The following is a 24,199-nucleotide window of genomic DNA, read 5'->3' as shown; positions in this document are numbered from 1 at the left end:
CGTGGCACAGAAGCTGTGACAGCGTGATCGCTGCCGGGGTCTTGGCTACATGATAGCCAAGCCACAATTCTCATAGCCAGGTGCAGTGCCTGCACCTAGTGGTTTAACCCACTAAATGCTGCGATCGATATCAATCGCAATATTTAGTAGGCTAGGAGAGGTAAGGGATTCCCTCTCCTGTCCAATTATTGCCCCCAGAATGTCGAGAGGGCCCTATGGTTATCAATCAACCCGAGGTCGTCATGATGACATCCAGTCTGCCAGCAACAGTGGTCTGCTTAGATGATGCCAGTAGCATGGGTAACTATCTGTGCCTCTCTTGGGCTATAAGCCTACAATTTTAAGTGGGCAGGTAGAAACCAACACTAATTAAAAGCACCCTTGGGCTGATGGGTGGAGTGCAGAGTCAGAAAAGGAGGCAGTCAAAACCTCCATGGTAAACTGCAAGAAAACAAAAAACCTGACCAGCACCTCCATAGAGTGTGAACAGGTGCACGCTGCATTGACTGCATAACATATAATAAGAAAGCACAGCAGCACACTGTAAGGGTCAAGACATATGCAAACACTGAGAACAGAAGAGCTAAACTGCATTATTGCTAAATAAAATGTACTTACAAAAAGGTTCTTAGGCTTATAGCCCAAAAGAAGCATGTTTAGGAGGATAGTTACCCATCATGCGGAGGTCACCTTGCAGTGGTTGATGGGCATACATAAATTTGCCAATTTATGTGCCAAGAACCTTCATTTTTTTGTAAGATACCAGTAGCATGGTCTAAGAGACTTATGTCAGTGTAACCCTGGTGTGATGCATTGCAGTGATGGTGCATAAAATTCTGTGACACACCTCTGGTGTCAATATGATCACTGCACCCATAGATGTCTTCATTGAGAGTTGTCGTTTATAAATGGGATCACTTTAGGGGGGGGGGGGGGGTCTATGAAAGAGTTAAGCTAGCACCAGGACACGTTCATCCAGGGCAGACATCCTCAGGAGAGATTTGCTGCAGGATCAGCGGTGCCAATACCCAGAGTCCATGTATATGCAGTAAGTGAATAGAAGAATGGTAGCACTCACCATAGGTATGTGGGATCTGCAATCTTTATTTGGATAAAGACATAAAGGAGAAGTGGTGCAGGAGGAGTGTGGAGGAGAACGTTACTGGACTACGGCCATTTCACGTTTGATTGTGCTCCTACAGGTCCACAGTACATTATACGGATGTAGACCCGTAGAAGCAAAATCAAGCGTGAAACGGCCGTAGTCCAGTAACGTTCTCCCCCGCACTCCTCCTGCACCGCTGTTCCTTTATGTCTTTATCCAAATAAATATTGCAGATCCCGCATACTTATGGTGAGTGCTACCATTCTTCTATTCACTTAAGGGGGATTCTGCTGTTCTGGGACCTCAGGGGCTCTGCCAATGTGAGATGACACCCACAAACCATAACAGAAAAATCTGCACTGTAAAATGGCGTTCCTTCACTTCTGAGCTATGCACTGTGACTCAAAAGTAGTTTTCGACCACGTATGGGGTATTGACGTATTCAGGAGAAATTGCATAATAAATTGTATTGTTTGTTTTCTCCCATTACAAACTTAGGGCCAAAGTAACATTTTAGTGGAAAAATGGTAATATTTCTTTTGCTCAGCTCAATGTTATACAATTCTGTGAATCGCCTGAGAGTTAAAAATGCTCACTACTCCCTTAGATGAATTCCTCTAGAGGTGTAGTTTCCAAAATGGGGTCACCTGAGGGGGTTTCTGCTGTTTTGGAATGTCAGGGGCTCTTCAAATGAGACATGGCGTCCACTACCTATTCCAGCCAAAATGGCGTCCCTTCCCTTCCGAGCCAATGCATTAGTTTTCCACCACATAAGGGTTAACAGCTTACTCAGAAGAAATTGCACAAACAATTTTGGAGTCAATTTTCTCCTGTAACTTTTGTGAAAATAAAAAAATTGGGGCTAAAAACCTTTTAAGTGGGGAAAATTAGTTTTTTTTTTTATCACGCCTCATGAAGCACATTGGGGTTCAAGGTGCTCACCACACATTGGAAAAATGAGAAATTGATGATAAACTTTTAACCCTTCTAACTTCCTAACATAAAAACTTATGTTTCAATAATGGTGTTGATGGAAAGTAGACATGTGGGATATGTTATTTAATTAACTATTTTGTGTCGCAGAACTCTTAGGTTCAAAGGCATAAAAATTAAAAGTTTGAAAATTGTGAAACTTTCTCCAAATTTCTGATATTTTCACAAATAAAAGCAAAAAATGTCATCCTAAATTTACCACTAACATGAAGAACAATTTGTCAAGAAAACTCAATCTCAGAATCAATGGGATCTGCTGAAGCTCCAGAGTTATTACCTCATAAAGTGCTACTGCTCAGGAAGGTGAAAAAACAGGCTCTGGGGAGAAAGGGTTAATAGGACTTACAGGAGGAACCGGTCCAGAAAGCAGAAGATCCATCAAGTACCTGCCACATACAGTATTCTGTGATAGAACTAGGAGAGGAATAATGGCGTTGTGTGAGGACTTCTCTGGGCTTCTGTCCTTCATCCTGCAGTCGTCTGAATGGATCTAATGTGGACGGGAACCAGCTAAGCCGCATTCTGTCCACAGCTGTTACCTCACTGTTCACACCACACAGAGACCCCAAAAGAGTCTCCGTGCTGAAGGGGTTAATGCCCCCTGCGCCCAGTAATGGGGGATCTCCACATATCTCCACCTGCAGAACCGGTGGAGAAACTTCTCCGCAGTCAGTGACATTTCCGGCATTATTTGCCCCTCACTACTGGCACAATTACCCCTCGCCGCCTTTTCTACAGTTTTATGTGCGGAATGTAACGTGGGATTTTCTCTGCTTGGAGACAAATAGACGACACATGAGGTGATTATTACCAGTTACCGGACGTCTACTATATGGCGGCATATGATTGTGCTATCCACTTCATACCAGGAGCTAAAATGCAGAAATCTCGTATGTTTAACCCCTTCCAGGGAGGGCGGCCTTGAAAAACTATATTCAGAAGAGTCCAGCTAAGGGCTCATACCCATACGTGAAAAAAAAATTCCGTATTCTGGACCGAAAAACGGAAGAGTTCCATGCGATTTTGATGAGAGGAAAATGCGATTTTTCGCACCTAACATCCGTATGACATCCGTATGGGTTTTTTTTCTCTGCAACTATTATTCTGCCATCATTTACAGGACCATTTACAGTGTTCTGTGCTACAGAATGATAATGTATCCATAAAAATCGGATGGCATACGGCTGGTCCCATTAACTTGCATTGGCGAGTCTCGTCCGATATACGCAGTATGCTGCGATTTTTTTCTCAGTCCAATTTCAGCTGAGAAAAAAAATCACAGATGAGATGTACCTCATAGATTAACATTGATCAGATTGCAATCCGATTTATTATCGGATTGCTCTAGTCTGTTTTTCTTGCATAGGGCTCATACTCAAAACGGATGAGTGCAATCCGATAAAAAATCAAAGCATGCTGCAATTTGCCACATATATCGGACAAGACTCACCAATGCAAGTCAATGGGCGCGAGAAAAAAAAAACGGATGGCACACGGACCATCCATATGGCATCCAATTTTTACGGCTACATTACCATTCTGTAGCATATAACACTGTAAATGATTATCGAATAATAGTTGCAGAGAAAGCAAAATGCATTGCATACGGATATCATATGGATGCTAGGTGTGAAAAATCGCATAGTCCTCATGAAAATCGCATGACACTCATCTGATTTTCCGGTCCATATATCGAAACGTTTTTTTCACACATATGGGTATGAGCCCTAAGGGTCATATACGGCCATCCACCTCTCCAGTCACAGAGGGGTGGGTGAAGATCTTAGGCAGCACATTCAGGATGCTCAGGACAGTGCGCAGGAAGGTTTACCTATAAATAAGCTTTATGTACTGCCCTCTTTACGTGTAGATCTTTTTGATGAAGAACATGATTCCGTTTTAGCTGGGCACGCGGGTTCGTCTGCCACTAGGAGATCTCTTTCTAGGTCCTTTTGGTGGCAGAATGCTCTTAAGGATATTGGAGAGTATGTTTGGAAATGCAAAGTCTGTTCCAAGGCTAAAGCCTCTCATCAAGCTCAGTGGGTTATCTCTTCCCTAACGATGTTTTGTTGCAGCCCTGGACCCACTTGTCCATGGACTTTGTCAATGATTTGCTTAACTCTGGTGGTATTACTGTCGTGTGGGTGGTGGTGGAACGTTTGAGCAAAAAGGTTCTTTTGGTCCTGCTTCAAAAGTTGCCAACTGCTAGGATCTTAGCAACTTTGTTAATTTCTCATAGATTAAATTTCATGGTGTTCCCAAAAATATAATTTTTGATTCAGCGGTTCAATTTCTGGCTAGTTTTTGCTCCAGATTGGGTAATAAGCTGCTTTTTTCTCTCAGTCTATCATACCGAGACTAATGGTCAACCAGAAGGATGAACCAGGAAATAGAGCAGTATTAGTGATGTTTTGTCTCCTCTAATCAGGAAGACTGGGTGGAATTTCTGCCCCTTATCGAGTGTGCTCTAAATAACTGTTCCTCAAAGGCTACCGGGACCTTGCCTTTTTTTAGCTGCTGTAGTTTTAATCCAGTGTTTGGGAATATTTCAGGATTACAATCTTCCCTGCCAGAGGAGGAGAGATTTTGTCCCCAACTAATTAAGGTCTTGAGGGAGGACAAAAGGGATTTTTGGTAGCTAGTGACCAGGCCAAAAGTGGTGCTAACTGCAGACGTAGGAATGCTTCTATCTTTAGGGTGGGGGATTTTGTGTGGTTGTCCTCAAAATATCTGCACTTAAAGATCACATTTAAAAAGTTTGCACCTAAATTTGTAGGTACTTATAAAATTATTACAAATTTAAATCCTGTGACAGTTAATTTGCAACTTCTTATTACCTGGAAAATCATAATTCTTTCCATTCTTCTCTTTTCAAAAAATTTGAGGGGACCTCAAGACATAAATGAGGTGGATTTGGAAGGGTGTCGGGAGTATGAGGTAGAGCGAGTTCTTAGTTCCAGGTGGGTCAGGCGCTGTCTGCACTATCTCGTTAAGTGGAAATATTATGGTCCTTAAGGTAGCTCCCAAGTTAATATGGGGGATCTTCCTGCGATCAGATAAACAGATTATTGGGTGGGGCTGGGGAAAACCCAGCAGTCATGGTACACATTGGTACCAATGACAAAGTTAGAGGAAGGTGGAAGGTCACAGGGAATTAGGAGAGAAGTTGAAGTACAGGACCTCTAAGGTAGTGTTTGCAGAAATACAGCCGATTCCACTAGCGTCACTAGAAAGTTAGCGGGAACTTAAGGAGATAAATAAGTGGCAGGATAAAGGGTTTGGGTTCATGGAGAACTGGGCCTACTTCTGTTGGCTACAGGCTCTACGATAGGGACAGGCTGCACCTCAACTGGGGGGGGTGCAGATGTGCTGCAGTGAAAAATGGTCAGATGGATGGAAGAGCTTTTAAACTGGGATCTGGGGGGAGGGAGGTTTTTTGTGAAAATAAGGGGATAGAGTAGACAGAGAGAGAGACAGTAGGGGTCAATGAGGATTTAGGGGGCTGGGACATTCAAGGAAAGTAAGGAGGCAAGAAGGAGTAATAAATAGTTAATAGTATTAATAGTATTAAATGTCTGCTGGCAAATGCAAGAGGTCTTGCAAACAAAATTAATGAATTAGAGACTCTTAATGTCAGCCACAGATTACAATGTGGTGGGCATTACGGAAACCTGGCTGGCAAGTCACGACTGAGTGATAAACAGAGGATTACACTACATTCAAAAGGTTAGGAAAGATAAAAAGGTAGAGGGGTGGGTATTTTCATTAAATCCAACTTAAGACCTGCGCTAAATGACGACATTGGAGGGGAGCTTCGACAATGTAGAGTCAGTATGGGTAAATGTACAAGGAAATGCCAATAATGTAACGCTGTTAATTGGAATTTGCTACAAGCCTTCTAATATAGCTGAACATGTAGAGGATGAAATGCTGCAACAAAAACAAGTCATGGTCAAAGTGTTGGCTCCCTTGAAATTGTTCCAGAAAATGACGTAATTCTCCCAGAAAATTATTGCAATTACACATATTTTGTTATACATGTTTATTTCCTTTATGTGTATGTGAACAACACAAAAAAAAAAACAGATAAAAAAAGGCAAAGTGAACATAATTTCACACAAAACCACAAAAAATGGACCGGTCAAAATTGTTGGCACCTTTTCTCAAAATTGTGGGGTGTGGGTAAACAACTTCGTTTCAAGCATGTGAAACTCGTTCATACTCAATTGTGGCAAGTAACAGGTGTGGGCAACATGAAAATCACACCTGAAACCAGATAAAAAGGGAGAAGTTGATTCAATCTTTGCATTGTGTGCAAGCGTGTGCCATACTAAGCATGGAGGACAGAAAGAGAAGAGAACTGTTTGAGGACTTGAGAACCAAAATTGTTCTAATCTTGAAATTCTTGATATTTTTCAAGTCCATCTCCAGAGATCCGGATGTTCCTTTGTCCATGGTGCACAACATAATCAATACATTTACAACCCATGTCACTGTAGCTAATCTCCCTGGATGTGGACAGAAGAAAAACTGACGAAAGGGTAGTCCAGATGGTGAATAAGTAGCCCCACCAAAGTTGCAAAGAAATTCAAGCTGTCTTGCATGCTCAGGGTGCATCAGTGCCAACGTGAACCAGCCGTCAACATTTGAATTAAATGAAACGCTATGGCAGGAGAATAAGGCGGACCCCACAGCTGACACAGAGGCATACAAAAGCTACACTGCAGTTTGCCAAAATGTACATGAGTAAGCTAAAACCCTTTCTGGGGAAGCGTCTTGTGGACAGAAGAGACCAATATAGAGCTTTTCGGTAAAAGCACATCGTTCTACTGTTTAAACAGAATGAAGCATGCAAAGAAAAGATCACAGTAACTACAGTGGAATATGGTGGAGGTTCAAAGATGTTTTGGAGTGGTTTTACTGCCTCTGGCATTGGGTGCCTTCACTGTGTGCAAGTCATCATGAAATCTGAAGATTACCAAAGGATTTTGTGTGGCAATGTAGTGCCTAGTCTCAGAAAGCTGGGTTTGCGTTCTAGGCCATGGGTTGCCAGCATGGCAATGACCCCAAACATACATCAAGAAGCACCCAGAAATGGATGGAAACAAAGTGCTGGAGAGTTGTGAAGTGACCGCCAATGAGCTTGGATCTAAATCCCATTGAACACCTGTGGAGAAATCTTAAAATTGCTGTTTGGAGAAAAATATTAAAATTTGAGAGTCTTCAGTAGTTGATACCTTTGGCTAACTGAAAAATTTCAAGACTACTCAGGTCTCTTTTCAGACACAGTATAACACAAAATCTGAAGTGTCATATTTATACACAACAGGGCACAGGAATAATGCAATAGATAAGACAAGTGGCGTGAAGCAGAACTATTAGCATGGGAGAGGGAGAAGCAGTTGTGGCCATGAATATTGGAACAGTTCATTGATAAGGAGTGTGAAAGTTTTATTGTCCTGTGATTGAGGTCTGGTCCATGATTGTGACGCCCAAAACGGTCTGAGGAGCACGTTCCTTAGTTGACATAAATCCATATGACACATTAACTCCTGATCTGTGAGTGTGTCAAAGATTGTCATAAGTTTGTAATTCCACATTTTTCTGTCTCTCTGAGATTTGAAGTTACCTTTTAATACAAGTAATTTCATGTCCATGATGCTGTGATCAGGGATAAAAAATGTTTGGCCACAGGTAGATCTAATCTTTTTTCTTTTACTGTGTGGCGATGAGAATTCATCCTTGTTCTAAGTTTTTGCCCTGTCTCCCCTATGTACAGACCGCCAGCTGGACATTTGGTACATATAATTAAGTACACTACATTAGATGTGATGAAGCTGAAAGTACCTGGGATCTTGTGGTTGTCTCCTGATGTGAGTTGGGAATCTTTATCTTGTCAGTGGTCATTATAAATAGACAGGTTTTACATTTTTTCTGGCTGCAGGGAAAAGTTCCTGTAGCTGTTGGAGAGGACAGGGAGTTTCTGATGATGATGCTTCTTAGATTTGGGGGCTGCCTAAATCACAGAAGTGGGGGGTCTGGAAATATAGATTGTAATCAGCATCTTTTTGTAATAATGGTTGTAATTTCCATGCAGCTCCCATTAGCATCTCCAGATTTGGATTGTAGGCGACTACTAGAGACTCCAGATTGCTTTCTTGTTTAGTTTTGAAATGTAGGAGATGATTCCTTGATATTCTGGTGGCTCTTGCAATCTGGTTTACAATTGTTCTTGTATGGTAGTCCTCGTTCAAAAAGGTCTTTCTGAGGCCACCAAGGTGTTAATTTCAGTACAGGAGTAGTTGAGTGTTAAGTTGATGGTGAGATGAAATTGATTACAGTGTTCATGGAACGTCTTAAGCTGTTGCTGAGATTCTGTCCAGATGATTAAAATATCGTCAATGTAACGGTAGTAGGCAAGAGGCCTGATGGGACATGAGGACAAGAAGTCACTATAAAGCTTGGCCACAAAAAGATTTGCGTACTGTGGAGCCATTTTACTTCCCATTGCTGTACCAGTCTCCTGTAGATAAATGTTATCAAATTCAAATAATAGTGGGTGAGGATGAATTTTGTAAGTTTCACCACAAAGGTGAAACAATCCTCCTTGTCTGTTTACTTTCCCTCCCAGTACCTTTTCTTTCTACCACGGTTAGGTTTCTGGGAAGTTATACTTATTCCTTTTATTTTTGGTTCTCATTAGCTTGCCTTCTGTGCCCTATATGAATGTGTCTTAGTTTCTCACTCTGGGTTTTCATATCTTCACACTTTTCTTTCCCCTTGTTGACAGTGTATTGCTCCCCCCCCTCTGATTCCTCAGGAGGTAAGAGAAACTCCTCAACGGCCTATTAGGGAGTTAGGTCTGAGGTGTTATTTTTAGTTGTGCAGCTAGGGCCTGTCTGCACAGAGACCAATTGGGTGTAGTTGCTGCATTCTTCCCTGTGTGGGTTCTCTGGTGGCTATCAAGATGCGCTTTCTGGTTAAAAGATTTCCCAAATTTTGAACATGAAAAATGCTTCTCTGCCCGACTCTCCTAAATCTCTTTTGCTCTTTATGATCCCAACTAGTCTCACCAAATACAAAAGGTCTTTAGTAAGCTACCTTATACAGGCTGCTAAGAATATCATTCCTCGTCACTGGAAAAGTACTTCTCCACCTACTCTGGAGGAGTGGTTCTGTGACATAGCTCTTCTAAATAGGATGGAACATTTGATTGCCCGATCCCCCACTGATTGTGATAGATACTGTGAGTCTTGGAGAGACTGGATTGAATTCCAGGAATCCGATGCCTACCGTCTTACATCACACTGATGTGACCCACCCTTTTCTCTGGTGCGTTTCTTCTCTGTCCGGATTGTGCTCTGCATTGGTTCGGGCCTGGCTGCACTATGTATAGTTTCCATTGGATTTTAGTAACTTCATAATTGTAATACTGTTGGCGTAAAATGTTCCTTTCCTTCCTTTTTCTTCCTATAACTTGATGTTTTATTGGACCTTATACTTATATTCTATGATATACTGATGCTGATATTGTCCTGGTTATTCTTTTTTTTTTTGTATTTTTGTAATTGAAAATTATTTAACCTTTCAATAAAAATTGAATTTTGAAAAAGGCTTCTCCCCTGTGTGACTTCTCTGATGTTTATTAAAAGTTGCTTTCCGTGTAAAATATTTCCCACATTCTGAACATGAAAATGGCTTCTTCTCTGTATGAGTTCTCTGGTGTATAACAAGACTGTACTTCTGTGTAAAATGTTTACCACATTCCGAACATGAAAAAGGCTTCTCCCCTGTGTGAGTTCTGTAGTGTTCAACAAGATGGCATTTCTGTTTAAAATATTTCCCACATTCTGAACATGAAAAAGGCTTCTCCCCTGTGTGAGTTCTGTAGTGTTCAACAAGATGGCATTTCCGTTTAAAACGTTTACCACATTCTGAACATGAAAAAGGCTTCTCCCCTGTGTGAGTTCTCTGGTGTATAACAAGACTGTATTTCCATTTAAAATGTTTACCACATTCTGAACAGAAAAAAGGCTTCTCCTCTGTATGAGTTCTCTGGTGTATAACAAGACTGTATTTCCGTTTAAAATGTTTACCACATTCTGAACATAAAAAAGGCTTCTCCTCTGTATGAGTTCTCTGGTGTATAACAAGACTGTATTTCTGTTTAAAATGTTTACCACATTCTGAACATGAAAATGGCTTCTCCCCTGTGTGAGTTCTCTGGTGTCTAACAAGATCTGATTTCTGTTTAAAATATTTCCCACATTCTGGACATGAAAAAGGCTTCACCCCTGTGTGAGTTCTGTAGTGTTCACCAAGATGGCATTTCCGTTTAAAACGTTTACCACATTCTGAACATGAAAAAGGCTTCTCCCCTGTGTGAGTTCTCTGGTGTATAACAAGACTGTATTTCCATTTAAAATGTTTACCACATTCTGAACATAAAAAAGGCTTCTCCTCTGTATGAGTTCTCTGGTGTATAACAAGACTGTATTTCTGTTTAAAATGTTTACCACATTCTGAACATGAAAATGGCTTCTCCCCTGTGTGAGTTCTCTGGTGTCTAACAAGATCTGATTTCTTGTTAAAATATTTCCCACACTTGGAACAAGAAAATCTATTCTCGGCTGTGTGAATTTTTTGATGTTTAGGAAGAAATTTTTTGAGAGGAAAACTATTTCCATATTCTAAAAATGTCTTCTTTTCTTTAGGAGCAGTTTGTTTTTTAATGCTTAATTTGTGACTATGATTTTCCTTAGTAGTCGGTAATGAATCAGAAGACAGGACCTGTTTCAAAGGATCAGGTGACAGATCTTTGCTGTGAAGGGATGATGGTATATCTGGAGTAATGGCATTCACTTCAATTGTATCCTGTGGGATCTCAAGATCTGATTTAAAGATTGAAGATGTCGGCCGTCCCTCTGATCTCCAGGTACAGTCATCTGCCAAGATAAAAATCTATTATTTTTCAATAAAATATCCTTGGATTTTATATTTTTTTAAATTTCTACTGTACTTAAACTGTCTATAATAATGGCAAGTTATGTAAATATATTGAATTAATTATTCACCAAGACACTGACATTTCACAATCTAATAGAAAACCTCATAGGATGAACCAGTAGAGCGTGGTTTTCAACTGTTTGTTCATTCTGCCTCCCAAATATGGAATAAAAAGCCAGCAAGTTATGTAGGCAACAATAATACCAATAAAAACTTCTACTCATCTCACAAACAACAAGCCCCACTCAGGTCCATCGTCTGTAAATAGAAAAAAATCATAGTTACCGGTAACAGGATTTTACAGAGCCCATGATAGCACCATCTGAGAGATGGTATCCGCCCACCAAGGACAGGAAACCTGCTTAATAAAAAAGGCGGTACCTCTCCTCCGCATCAGTTTTGTTTTAGAGGACCTCCAGACAGTATGCTAGTACACAACAACCACCAATAAAACATTTCTGACTATACACCCATATATAGAGAACACCATCAGTGATCAAAAAAAAAGGGGGGGGGGGGTATACAAGGGTGCTGTCATGGGCTCTGTAAAATCCCGTTACTGGTAGGTAACTATGATTTTTTTCCCCTTCTCCTATGACAGCACCACCTGAGATTTATATAGAACAGACACCTTAGGAATGGATCACCGCTTGCAACACCTTTCTCTCAAAGGATAGATCAGCAGATGAAGAAAGATCAAGCCGGTAATGGTAAGGTAGAAGGAGATTACCATGTTGCTGCCTTACATATGTTATCAATGGACACTTCCGCCTTCTCAGTCCAGGAGGCTGCACCAGCTCTGTGGAATGGCCCTTCAGGTTCTCTGAAACCGGCACATTACTAGGGGAATATGCTAAGCTAACGGCGTCCCTGATCCATCTAGCTATAGTTCCCCTTGTAACTTTAAGTCCCTTACTAGCTCCCTGGAAGGAGACAAATAAGGCATCACTTCTCCTCCAAGGCCTTGTTACCTCCAAATACTGAACCAAAACCAGTCTAACATCTAGAGTATGAAGCCTCTGTTCCTCTAAATCTTTTGGGTTAGGATACAATGAGGGGAGAATGATCTCCTGTGTTCTATGGAATTTGGAGGCCACCTTCGGAAAATAGGCCAGGTCTGGTCTTAACGCAACTCCATCTACAGTGACCTGTGTAAAAGGATGATTTACTGACAGAGCTTGTAAGTCACTAACTCTATGGGCTGATGTTAGCGCTATCAGTATCGCTGTCTTCAGAGTGAGAGTTCTTTCTTTCACGCTTCCTTAGGGCTCAAAAAGGAGACTTAGTCAGGGCTTCCAGGACCAGGTTTAGATCCCAGGGAGGCATTCTCGGGGTAGCAATAGGTCTGGATCTATCGTACGCCTTTTTAAACCTGATAACCCATCTATCTGCTGCCAAATTATAGTTATATAAAGCTCCAAGTGCTGATACTTGCACCTAAAGGGTACTGGTAGCCAACCCCATATCTAAGACACTTTGAAGAAATTCCAGAATAGCTTTAATAGGAATTTTAACCTTAGCTGAGTGCGCCAAAATAGATAGGAATTTTGCCCATGTCCTACCATAGATCTTAGTCCTCACAGGCTTCCTGCTTTTGAGCAGAGTAGTGACTAGACCTGGAGAAAACCCTTCCTGGATTAGTAACGACCTTTCAAACTCCAGGCCATCAAATGCCCGACCTCTGAGGATGGAAGACTGGGCCTTGCTTAAGGAGATCTGGAGCATCTGGAAGGACCCATGGATCTGACTGGGACATCCTCTTTATCCAGGTGAACCAGGGTCTCTTGGGCCAGAATGGGGAGATTAGTATGACCCTTGCCTGTTCCTCCCGGATCTTCCTCAAAATCGTTGGCATTAACATTAACGGGGGGGAAAGCATAGGCTAGGCCAAAGCTCCAGGGTATTTGTAATGCATCTACTGCATAGGGTCTTTCTGTTGGATTTAAGGAGCAGAAGATCCTTGTTTTTCTGTTTCGTTTGTTTGCGAAAAGTAGAGATGAGCGGTGTTAGACTCGAACTGTTCGCCAATCTCAAATTCAAGCTGTTTTGGGCGGTGTTCGAGTCGTTCGACGAACACGAACGATTTGCAAAAAATTCGGCTGTTCGAGGTTATGTTCGATAACTGTTCGTGCACCAAAAGCGTAACTGGATTTTTTCACAGTAACACTGTTATTAGTGATGAGCGAGCATGCTCGCCACTGCTTGGTACTCGCCCGAGCATCTCAGTACTCGAGATGCTCGAGCAGGAGCTGGGGTCCCCATCCTGCATGTTTGGCGCTATTTAGAGCACCAATCATGCAGGGATTGTCTGCCACTCACTGTAATGTCACAGCCATGGTGGTTGTGGCATTACAGTGATTGCCCAAATTGATGGGAAAAGTGCTCACAGTGAAACATGAAAAGCCGGCAATTCAGCAGCGGCATACACCGGTACCCGACAATTTAGAACAGAAAGAATAGAGCATCACACATAGATTAGATAGATAGAAACATATCAGTCACATATATAATAAGTACAGTGACAGTGTTGGTTACTGTACTTGTCATTTAGTGTTAAAATAAAGGATTTATTAAAAAAAAAAATTGACGTGGGGTTCCCCGTAATTTTAGTCTCTAGCGGAGGTTAAGCAGACGGCTGGGGCAGATGTTTGAAGCCTGGGAAGGGGGTAATACCCACGGAGCTTCCCAGGCTACTAATATCAGCCCCCAGCTGAATAGCTAGCCTGTACTAGCTATTAAAATGGGGGACCCAAAAAAAAAAATGACGTGGGGTCCCCCCTATTTTAATAGCTATAAAAGGCTAGTTAAACAGCTGGGGGCTGATATTAATAGCCCAGGAAGGGTGCCATGAATATTGGCCCCCTCCCAAGCTAGAAACACCAGCAGTCAGCCACCCCAGAAATGGCGCATCCATAGGATGCGCCAATTCTGGCACTTAGCCTCGCTGTTCCCACTGCCCTGTAGCGGTGGCAGTGGGGTAATAAGGTTGGGGTTGATGTCAGCTTATAAGGCCATCTGACATCAAGCCCAGGTAAGTAATGGAGAGGCGTCTATAAGACACCCCCATTACTAACCCCATAGTCAAAGTTAAAAAAAAAACACAAACACCCAGAATAAAGTCCTTTAATTGAAATAAAGACACAATTCTTTATTGTTCTAAATTAAACCATACTTACCATCACGCCCATTCCAGCTGAAGCCAACGATCTCCTGCAATAAAAGTAAAATAATAAAGCAACCTCATCCTTACCTTTCCATGGTTCCCAGGACGGCTTCAGCTCTGCTACATTGACATGACAGGCTGGATCGCAGCAGAAAGCCGCCCTTTTTATCTTCAAGGTTTCCTGTCCTTGAAGGGCGGATCCCCTCTCTCGTTGTGCCGTCATGGGTGACAGAAAAAATCTGATCTTTAGTTTTCTTTGCCTCTTATATGCAGAGCTGAGAGCATAAATTCATGTTGTTCTGCAAACTGTAGAATCTGCTCTTTCACTAACAGGAGAGGTCGGGATCTCATGCCCCCCTGATGATTGAAATAGGTGACTGTTGTCTGACATAATTCGGATGTGTTGTCCCTGTAGTTGGGAATTGAACTTCATCACTGCACTATTTACCGCAGACAGCTCCTTCATGTTTTGAGGAGAAGGCTTTCTCGCTGTCCGACCAGACTCCTTGTATTACACGATCTCCCAGATGTGCTCCCAGCCATCTCAGCTTGAGTACTCTGTAATTATGTCCCTGACCTAATATGACCAAAGACCTCTCTGTGACAGGTTCTCCCAATCCAGCCACCATGCGATTGAGATGATGGCTGTATTGGAAAGTGTCATCTTCCTGTCCAAGTGTCCCCTGAGTTGTTTCTCCGCTGCTAGTATATCTTGCTGCAGATATCGGGAGTGTATCTGAGCCCACGGGACTGCTGGGATACATGATGTCATTGTACCTAAAAGAGACATTGCTTTCCTTAGGGTCATGGATGGATTCCTGACTACTCCTGAGGCTAGGGACGTAATTCTGTTTTTCTTGTCTTCCGGTAGCAGACAAGTCTATCCCTCTGAGTCCAAGATAAGCCCTAAAAAAGACGGAACCGTCCAAGGCTCCAGGCTTGACTTCTCTAGATTCAGTATCCATTCAAGATTGATCAGGCTGGCTCTGACTCTTGTCAATGCGAGTTTTCAATGCTCTCTTGATTTGCATACTACCAAGAAGTCATCCAGGTAAGGGACAACTAGAGTATCTCGTTCTCTCAAATGCGCCATTACCTCCAGAATGATCTTCGTAAAGATTCTTGGAGCCATGGAGAGGCCAAAGGACAGAGCTGTGAACTGAAATTGCCTCACATGATTGAGGATATACACAGCTACTCTCAGATACTGCTGGTATCCTGTATGGATTGGGACGTGGTAATAGGCGTCCTTCAGGTCGAGGACACTCATATAACAACCCGGGAACAACATCTTTATGGCTGATATTATACAGTACAGACCAAAAGTTTGGACACACCTTCTCATTTAAAGATTTTTCTGTATTTTCATGACTATGAAAATTGTACATTCACACTGAAGGCATCAAAACTATGAATTAACACATGTGGAATTATATACTTAACAAAAAAGTATGAAACTACTGAAAATATGTCTTATATTCTAGGTTCTTCCAAGTAGCCACCTTTTGCTTTGATGACTGCTTTGCACACTCTTGGCATTCTCTTGATGAGCTTCAAGTGGTAGTCACCGGAAATGGTTTTCACTTCACAGGTGTGCCCTGTCAGGTTTAATAAGTGGGATTTCTTGCCTTATAAATGGGGTTGGGACCATCAGTTGTGCTGTGCAGAAGTCTGGTGGCTACACAGCTGATAGTCCTACTGAATAGACTGTTAGAATTTGTATTATGGCAAGAAAAAAGCAGCTAAGTAAAGAAAAACGAGTGGCCATCATTACTTTAAGAAATGAAGGTCAGTCAGTCTGAAAAAATGGGAAAACTTTGAAAGTGTCCCCAAGTTCAGTTGCAAAAACCATCAAGCGCTACAAATAAACTGGCTCACATGAGGACCGCCCCAGGAAAGGAAGACCACCTCTGCTTCTGAGGATAAGTTTATCCGAGTCACCACCCTCAGAAATCGCAGGTTAACAGCAGCTCAGATTAGAGACCAGGTCAATGCCACACAGAGTTCTAGCAGCAGACACATCTCTACAACAACTGTTAAGAGGAGACTTTGTGCAGCAGGCCTTCATGGTAAAATAGCTGCTAGGAAACCACTGCTAAGGACAGGCAACAAGCAGAAGAGACTTGTTTGGGCTAAAGAACACAAGGAATGGACATTAGACAAGTGGAAATCTGTGCTTTGGTCTGATGAGTCCAAATTTGAGATCTTTGGTTCCAACTACCGTGTCTTTGTGCGACGCAGAAAAGGTGAACGGATGGACTCTACATGCCTGGTTCCCACCGTGAAGCATGGAGGAGGTGTGATGGTGTGGGGGTGCTTTGCTGGTGACACTGTTGGGGAATTATTCAAAATTGAAGGCATACTGAACCAGCATGGCTACCACAGCATCTTGCAGTGGCATGCTATTCCATCCGGTTTGCGTTTAGTTGGACCATCATTTATTTTTCAACAGGACAATGACCCCAAACACACCTCCAGGCTGTGTAAGGGCTATTTGACCAAGAGGGAGAGTGATGGGGTGCTACGCCAGATGACCTGGCCTCCACAGTCACCAGACCTGAACCCAATCGAGATGGTTTGGGGTGAGCTGGACCGCAGAGTGAAGGCAAAAGGGCCAACAAGTGCTAAGCATCTCTGGGAACTCCTTCAAGATTGTTGGAAGACCATTTCCGGTGACTACCTCTTGAAGCTCATCAAGAGAATGCCAAGAGTGTGCAAAGCAGTCATCAAAGCAAAAGGTGGCTACTTTGAAGAACCTAGAATATAAGACATATTTTCAGTTATTTCACACTTTTTTGTTATGTATATAATTCCACATGTGTTAATACATAGTTTTGATGCCTTCAGTGTGAATGTACAATTTTCATAGTCATGAAAATACAGAAAAATCTTTAAATGAGAAGGTGTGTCCAAACTTTTGGTCTCTACTATAGATTCCATCTTGAAGGGTCTGTAGATTAGAAAGTTGTTTAGGCCCTTCAAGTTGATTATGATCCTAAAGGAGCCATCCGGCTTCTTTATCAGAAAAAGGGGCGAATAGAATCCTTTCCCCTGCTCGCTTATTAGTCTCTCTCAGAACCTTCTTTTCCACTAAGTTTAATACCTCTTGCTCCAGGGCTGTTTGCTCTCTGGGCATCCTGGGAGACGAAATCATGAACGTCTGCAGGGGAATGGATCTGAATTCCAGTCTTAGTCCTGTCTTTATAATCCCTAATAGCCAGGCACTGGATGTAATTTTTTCCCAGGTAGGCAGAAGTGGGACAGTCTGCCTCCTACCTGCGGAGGCCCATCACTTAGGGGTTTTTCTGTTCTCAGAGGAAGGGCCTCCGAACATGAAGCCTCCACTCCTTGTCCTTCCATCTGCCCTGGTCTCTGGAAAATGTACCTATGCTATACTTCCTTTTACGAAAGGAAGTCTTGTACTGAGGCATCAACACACTGGAAAACCAGTGTTTCTTATCTGCGGCTTTATCCAGTATGTCATCCAGAGCTTAGCCAAAAAGAAACTCCCCTTCACACGGGATTGAACACAGTTTCATCTTAGACTGTACATCACCTGACCAGCTCTTGAGCCACAGAGCTCTGCGAGCTGCGTTGGATAAATTCACTGATCTGGCGGCCAGCCTTAACAAATCTGCCGACGCGTCCGCGAGGAAGGCAGCCGCCCCCTGCATTAGCGGAAGACAGGCCAGGATTTTTTCCCTTGGAATGTCCCCTTTAATCTGGTCTTCTAGCTGCTGCAACCAGACCATCATTTACCTGGCTGTGCAAGTGGCTGCGACTGCCAGTTTCAATGCTCCCGCTGGTCACTCCCAGGTTTGTTTTAATAAGGTTTCCGCTTTTTTATCAAGAGGATCTTTGAAAGCTCCTAAATCCTCAAACGGCAGGGTGGATTTTTTTTTAGAGAATTTTGATACTGTCACGTCAATTTTTGGGGTTTTATCTCACCTGGTTGACTCTTCTTCCTCAAACGGGTATCTGCTCTTTGAAGGTGATGGTAACTGCCCTCTCCTATCAGGTCTTTTCCATTCCCTGTCGATGAACGATCCTCTCATTGACGGGGAATGTGCGCCTCTTCTTCTGATCAAGACCCCCAAACATGATGTTCTGAACAGTCCTAGAGGTCTTGGTATCGGCTATGCCCATAGTTGTTCTGATGGCTTTAATCAGCTTATCCGTGTTTTGCACTGGAAAACACGGCCTACCTCCTGTATCGCTAACTGAGGAAGATGATGATTATGAGGATGACGAGTAGGTAGGAGAGGAAATAGACTTCCCCTTGCCCTGGAATACTACAGATTCTTCTGAGTCTGATGTATGACGTCTCAGCTTCCTACTCTTTTTACGTGTAGCCAACGTCTTTAGGGAGTCCCTAACCTCCGTCTGGACTACAGATTTTAAATCCATAGCAAAATTAGGTGTTTCCTGTGATTTTTCTCGGATACAACTCGGGCTAAGCTTTTTAGTATAAATGCTGGGAAAATGAACCCCGCACAGCGCACACTCCTTGTTATTCCTCTTGGCACTACACTTTTTGGGGGTTTCCTAGTAGAAAAAATACATAGAAAAAAAAGGGACCCATCTACTATGGTGAACTTTCACGTAGATCACTCACTACTCTGCCGTTCAGGGTACCGGAGATTAAGGCTGGATCAATGCATATGATTGCTCCCGGCTGGAGGTGGTGGACTCGCGACCTGCCCTGCTCCTCCGGCTGGTCTTGCTGCCGCTTGTCCGACTGCCACTGCTGTGGCCTTGATGGAGCTGCTGTTGCTGCTGAGGCTGCTTTGGTGGCCCCTGCTGCTGCTGCTCTGGTGACTGCGGCTCTTGCCGCAGGGCGTGTCACTTCCTGACACGTGCCCTGCGTGTGCGCAGCCCCATGGCCCAGTATTTCGGCGCGCAACGTCAGCAGGGTGCGCCAGAAACTGACATGCGCCCTGCGCGTGTGTAGTCCTGGTCCCGGCACGCTACATCAGCAGGGCGCGCCGGAGCCTCTTGACACGTGCCCTGCATGTGCGCAGCCCCGGAAGTCCCACTTGCTGGCGCGCTCAGCCACGGGGTGCATAATACCACTGCACTCCCGCGTGTACCCTTGGTGGGCGGATACCCTCTCTCAGGTGGTGCTCTCATGGAAGAAGGGAAAAAACAGAGGTTTCCATAAAGGCTCTTGAAAAGCAACATGGCTTCCATAACCCAATCCAGCTATATCCGATCTCCCAAAGTCAAATCTCCCCCTTGCTTCTGAGCCTTGCAGTGTGGCCAAAGCACATTTAGCATCCATTTGGCATTACTTTAGTGAGAAGAACCCACTTAATTTACGGTGTGTGTCTCCCCTGGAGCACAATCTGGGCACTATGTGTTGGGCAATAAAATGGCATAATTGCAATTTTCACTCTCTAACATCCACTGCGTGCTAATTTCCGGAAAGTGCCGGTAGACTCAAAATAGTCACTACCCCTTTAGATTAATTCCCTGAGGGAATTAAAATTACACAATGGAGCAATGGAGTCACTTTATGTGGATTTCACCGTGCTGCCCTGCTTAGGACAGCACGATAGCTCAGTGGTTCGTACTGCAGCCTTGCAGCGCTGGGGTCCTGGGCTCAAATCCCACCAAGGACAACATCTGCAAGGAGTTTGTATGTTCTCCCCGTGTTTCTCTGGTTTCCTCCCACACTTCAAAGACATACTACTGATAGGGAATTTAGATTGTGAGCCCCAATGGGGACAGCGATGATGAATATGTTGGCGCTATATATATATAAAAAAAATAAAGATTATTACTGCTCTGGTTTTCTGTTATTATGTCATATTAGGGCTTCTGCAAATGGTGTGTCCCATCTCCTCTGGGACCTGCTCCTGCGATGTCTGCTTCTGTCACCAGGAGCCGCCTTATTCATTCTGCAGGCGGTGCTGGTGATGGAGGAGACGTCAGAACCAGAAGTTCTGGGCGGTGCAGGACTTGTCCAGCCAGTAAGATTAGGGTTGCTGGGATCAGTAGTACCATCCAGTCTGGCAGTATGGGTGTGTGTGCTGTCAAGCTGGAGTAATCTGCTCCCTGCTTCAGCCATTTGGAAAGCACCGCACCCTACTAAAGCTGGAAGCATATTGCCGGAAGCTGCCAGATACAGCCTTGTTCTCCTCTGGTTCAGTCCTCTGTGCTCAGCTCCCGGCTTGTGGATTTGTTTCTGTTGTGACCTCGGCCCGTTTACTTGTGTCTTCTGATTTTGTATTTTCTCTGCCTTCCTGGTTCTGTCCCAACTACCTGACTATTCTTCTTGGCATCTCACACCATAGAACAGGTAACACCATGGCCCAAGCCTGGGGGTCTATGTGTAACTCCAGATCCATGTAGAGGGGTTAAAGAATGATGAGCAAAGCAACAGAGTAGATAGTGCCAAACCTGTTCGTGGTGGCCATCTTTTGAGCTACCAAGTGACCACGATACTTTGTGTCTGCAAACTAATCCACCAAGATCAGCATTCAAACAGCTAAATGTCGCTCCTTTCCTTCTTAACCTGCCTTGTGCCCAGACAGTAGTGTACAACCGTATATAGGGTATTGTCGGAATAAAGAGAAGATGCAAAATAATTTGTAAGATCCATTTGTTTCCTATTATCCTTTGTGAAGAATTCCAAAGTTATCCCCGCATAAAGTGACACACATCAGATTTGAAAAAATGGGGCCTGATTAGGAACACAAAACTGGCTGTGGGAAGGGGTTAAATCAGGAGTATTTTGGGCACTAACTATTGTAGTCAAAAACTGAGTATAGACAACAACACATCTACTGAAATGACCAAACTCAACAGTCTTCATCAGTAAAAAATGAGTAACTAGTGGTGAAACTTCTCTGGGGTAATTAGAGTATGGTACTCGGTGGCTCTTGGCAACCTAAACTATGGTAAGGGCAAATATTTTCTGTCAGAGGAGTTTCAAGAAGAAATATTAGTTTTAAAAGAAATTGAAAAGTCAGGATAAAGGGAAACTCTGCTGTTATTGTACAGAAAATCACACTTGTCCCTCACTGCACATTTAATGTTATCGATCATAAAAGTGAAGTTTGTCCAGAAAGACTGGACCTGGTCTTGTAGGGACCATATGAGCACATTCAGCAGCACAGAAAGGAGAGAGGGTGGATTCATCCAATAAGATATTAGGGATCTAGGAAGCCAACAGCATCATTACCCTCCGCTTTCTCTAACAGGACCATCATATTTTTCTTTAAGTGATTTTCTAACTTGTCAGCACATTCTACGTACGCTGTCATTTGATTTTGTAGTTAATAATAATAATCTTTTTATTTATTTATTTTATTTTTTGTAGTTTACAGATCTGGGCAGGTAATGGTCAGCGAGGTGGATTGTCGAGGTTGTAAGTTCTATAGAAAAGGGCTTTCAATGTCTAAAATTATTTGAATAGTTTTTGGTGGAGGAGAATGTTGTTGTCTAGAGGCAAAATGGTGATCACACGACTGTAATACGGCCGGACTACACCACCGATAAAGCAGCCACAGCCGGTGACTGAGAAGAATCTGTGACTTCTCTGCATTTAGTGGTTACTACTCACCTGGGTAGTCATATGTAGGAATCTCCTCTTTACACTGCTCATCACCCCTCACATATGTCTCTGTAGTATTAATATGGGTCAGATCTTCACCCTGAAACAAATATTGTAAAAGTCACAGACAGATGGAGAAGTCCCATCTATGATCATCTCTAATCCTGCCATCTCCACCGTCCTCATTACACAAGTATAAAACATATAATACTGGTGGATAAAAATACTGAACACAAGACCTTCACAGACGTCTACACATCATAGGGGAGATCTCATGATACCTTCTCTCCATCTACCTGATGATCCTGAGGAACATTGGGATCCTCTTGTTTACAGTCCTGCGGAAGAAGAGGACGGGGACATCTCTCTGGTGTTGTCCTCTTACTGGATAGATCTGGAGGAAACACATACAGGGACTGAATTCATGTTTTACATACAGATAATCATAGGCCGTGTGTATTTAGTCCTGTCTATTACCTGGTGATGTGAGGGGCTGGGGAACCTCCATCATGACGTCCTTGTACAGATCTTTGTGTCCTTCTAAATACTTCCACTCCTCCATGGAGAAATAGACAGCGACATCCTGACACCTTATAGGAACCTGACACATACAATGATGGCGTCATCACCCCAATCCCTTCATAGCTTTACTGTATAATGTCCCAGCAGTGTCACCTCTCCAGTCAGCAGCTCAATCATCTTGTAGGTGAGTTCTAGGATCTTCTGGTCATTGATGTCCTCATGTATCAGGGGGTGAGGTGGAGGTCCTGTGATTGGGCTCAGGGGTCTTCCCAATCCCTCAGACACAGGGTCCTGACAGCGCTCACTAGAGGTCTTCTTCACTACTGTGTAATCCTGGTTATGGAGAGACACATTAATAAATCTCACTCCAGACATTTCCAGAGTCCTCACCTCTCCAGTTCTGTCCATCTGTTATTCCCATAGATAAGAATGATGTAATGTGACGTCATCAGAATCTCTCACCTCTCCAGTAAGCCGGAAGAGGATCTCTAGGGTGAGGTGTAATATCCTCTCCGCCATCTTGTCTCTGTCCATATCCATGTTTGATGGGTAAATCAGGAAAATTCTCTTATATAGAAGATCTTCACTGAGAGAATCTGATATTGTAGAGACCTGAATGAGAAGATGATGAGCCTATGTAACATCATAAAAATCCTGCGTAATAATACAATTACTGGAGATAATAAGGGGAAATGTAGTCTCAAAGGCAACAGATAATGATGTCACAGTAGTTGAAGTGGGTTTATGGACCCCTAAACACTTCCCTAGTGTCCACAGCAATTGTCAAAAGCGGGAGGTGGCACTTGTGGATGGTATAGGACCCCCAGGGGGCACTCCTGTAGTTGTGGTGTCTGGGTGCAAGTTTGGAGTGCCCGTGATGTTTGTGCAATCACACGCATCCAGACACGCAGGTGAACTTGTAAAATATAACAATTTTACTGAAGGAGGTAACGGGGTACAGTCTCTCTTGAAGGCAAAGGTTACAGTATTTTGTGCATATGAAAGTAATGGTTCTCTCCACATGAGACAAGCGAGGTTATGGCCTCTCAGGGCGGCTGGAGCAGAGTTCTCTTCACTTGCTAGTAGAGGAAATGCTATGCGCAGTCTAAGAAATATTACACTGATGGAGGGACCTTCACAGATTGGCTCTCCGTGGAAACACACTAAAGTCTGGGTGTGCTCACAGTTTTTAGCCCACCGTTCCCTTTCGCAGGGGGTAGTCGATGGTGTGGCAGCCACGTGGATCTGGTCCCGGCTAGAAGCAAACAGGATAACCAGCGTGCAGGAGAGCACACGAACAGCGGTATCTCTCCTGACTGGAAGAGCCTTGTGTTTTGTGAAGGAGATTATGTGGAGAAAAATGTCCCCCAGCGTGGACTGGCATGGAAACTCTTCTGTGAGAAATAGTGTCTGTCTCCTATATCTTCGTTAGGCAGCTTGAACCCCCCACTACTAATTTGTACCAGTGCTCAGTCAGTGTGCGAGCCCTGAGCTGAGAGACTCCTCCCAGCCGTGTCTATGGCAGCTTATTGTGAGGAGAATAATCACTTACCTTTCATATACACATATTGGCCAGTAGATGGCAGGAAAGTCCAATTTACAATGCAATGTATTATATCCCCTAACTCACAGTGCCCACAGTGGAACAAGTCTACTATCACACTACAACTATCTCATTTAGCAGCAGTAGAACGGGTACCGGGATGCCACAGAAACATATGAGGAGATATATTATTTTACAGTATTTAGTTTTCTGCTTTACATCTAGTAATAAAACCTATACATTTTAGGCCACAGACAACAAGCAGTTTCTTCCTCGGAGTCTGTAGCTGATCACGTTTCTCATAGACTC

At 43.3% G+C, this 24,199-nt stretch overlaps 1 protein-coding gene across 1 annotated transcript; it reads right to left on the bottom strand.

The window, feature by feature from the left end:
• Positions 1-6,125: 6,125 nt before the first annotated feature.
• On the bottom strand, positions 6,126-22,722 carry LOC141201568 (uncharacterized). Its single transcript, XM_073663560.1, has 5 exons — positions 22,501-22,722; positions 22,303-22,426; positions 22,122-22,219; positions 21,835-21,925; positions 6,126-11,043 (listed from the first exon to the last, which is right to left on the bottom strand). The coding sequence occupies exons 1-5, from the start codon at positions 22,720-22,722 to the stop codon at positions 9,686-9,688; spliced, it is 1,893 nt and encodes a 630-aa protein (XP_073519661.1). The 3' UTR covers positions 6,126-9,685.
• Between the last annotated feature and the right edge of the window lie 1,477 nt (positions 22,723-24,199).

Source organism: Phyllobates terribilis, unplaced genomic scaffold, assembly GCF_046119375.1.
Source record: "Phyllobates terribilis strain yellow unplaced genomic scaffold, ASM4611937v1 Scaffold_119__1_contigs__length_5224398, whole genome shotgun sequence".
NCBI classification, from domain to species: domain Eukaryota; kingdom Metazoa; phylum Chordata; class Amphibia; order Anura; family Dendrobatidae; genus Phyllobates; species Phyllobates terribilis.
The sequence above is the reverse complement of the archived record's forward strand: the minus strand, read 5'-3'. Positions and strand labels throughout refer to the sequence as shown.

Coding starts and splice junctions, on each gene's coding strand:
- LOC141201568 (XM_073663560.1), bottom strand. CDS start 22,722: ATGTCTGGAGTGAGATTTATTAATGTGTCTCTCCATAACCAGGATTAC. Junction 22,220..22,302: donor CCAGCCCCTCACATCACCAG/GTAATAGACAGG, acceptor TGTTTCCTCCAG/ATCTATCCAGTAAGAGGACA. Junction 21,926..22,121: donor ATGTTCCTCAGGATCATCAG/GTAGATGGAGAG, acceptor TATTTGTTTCAG/GGTGAAGATCTGACCCATAT.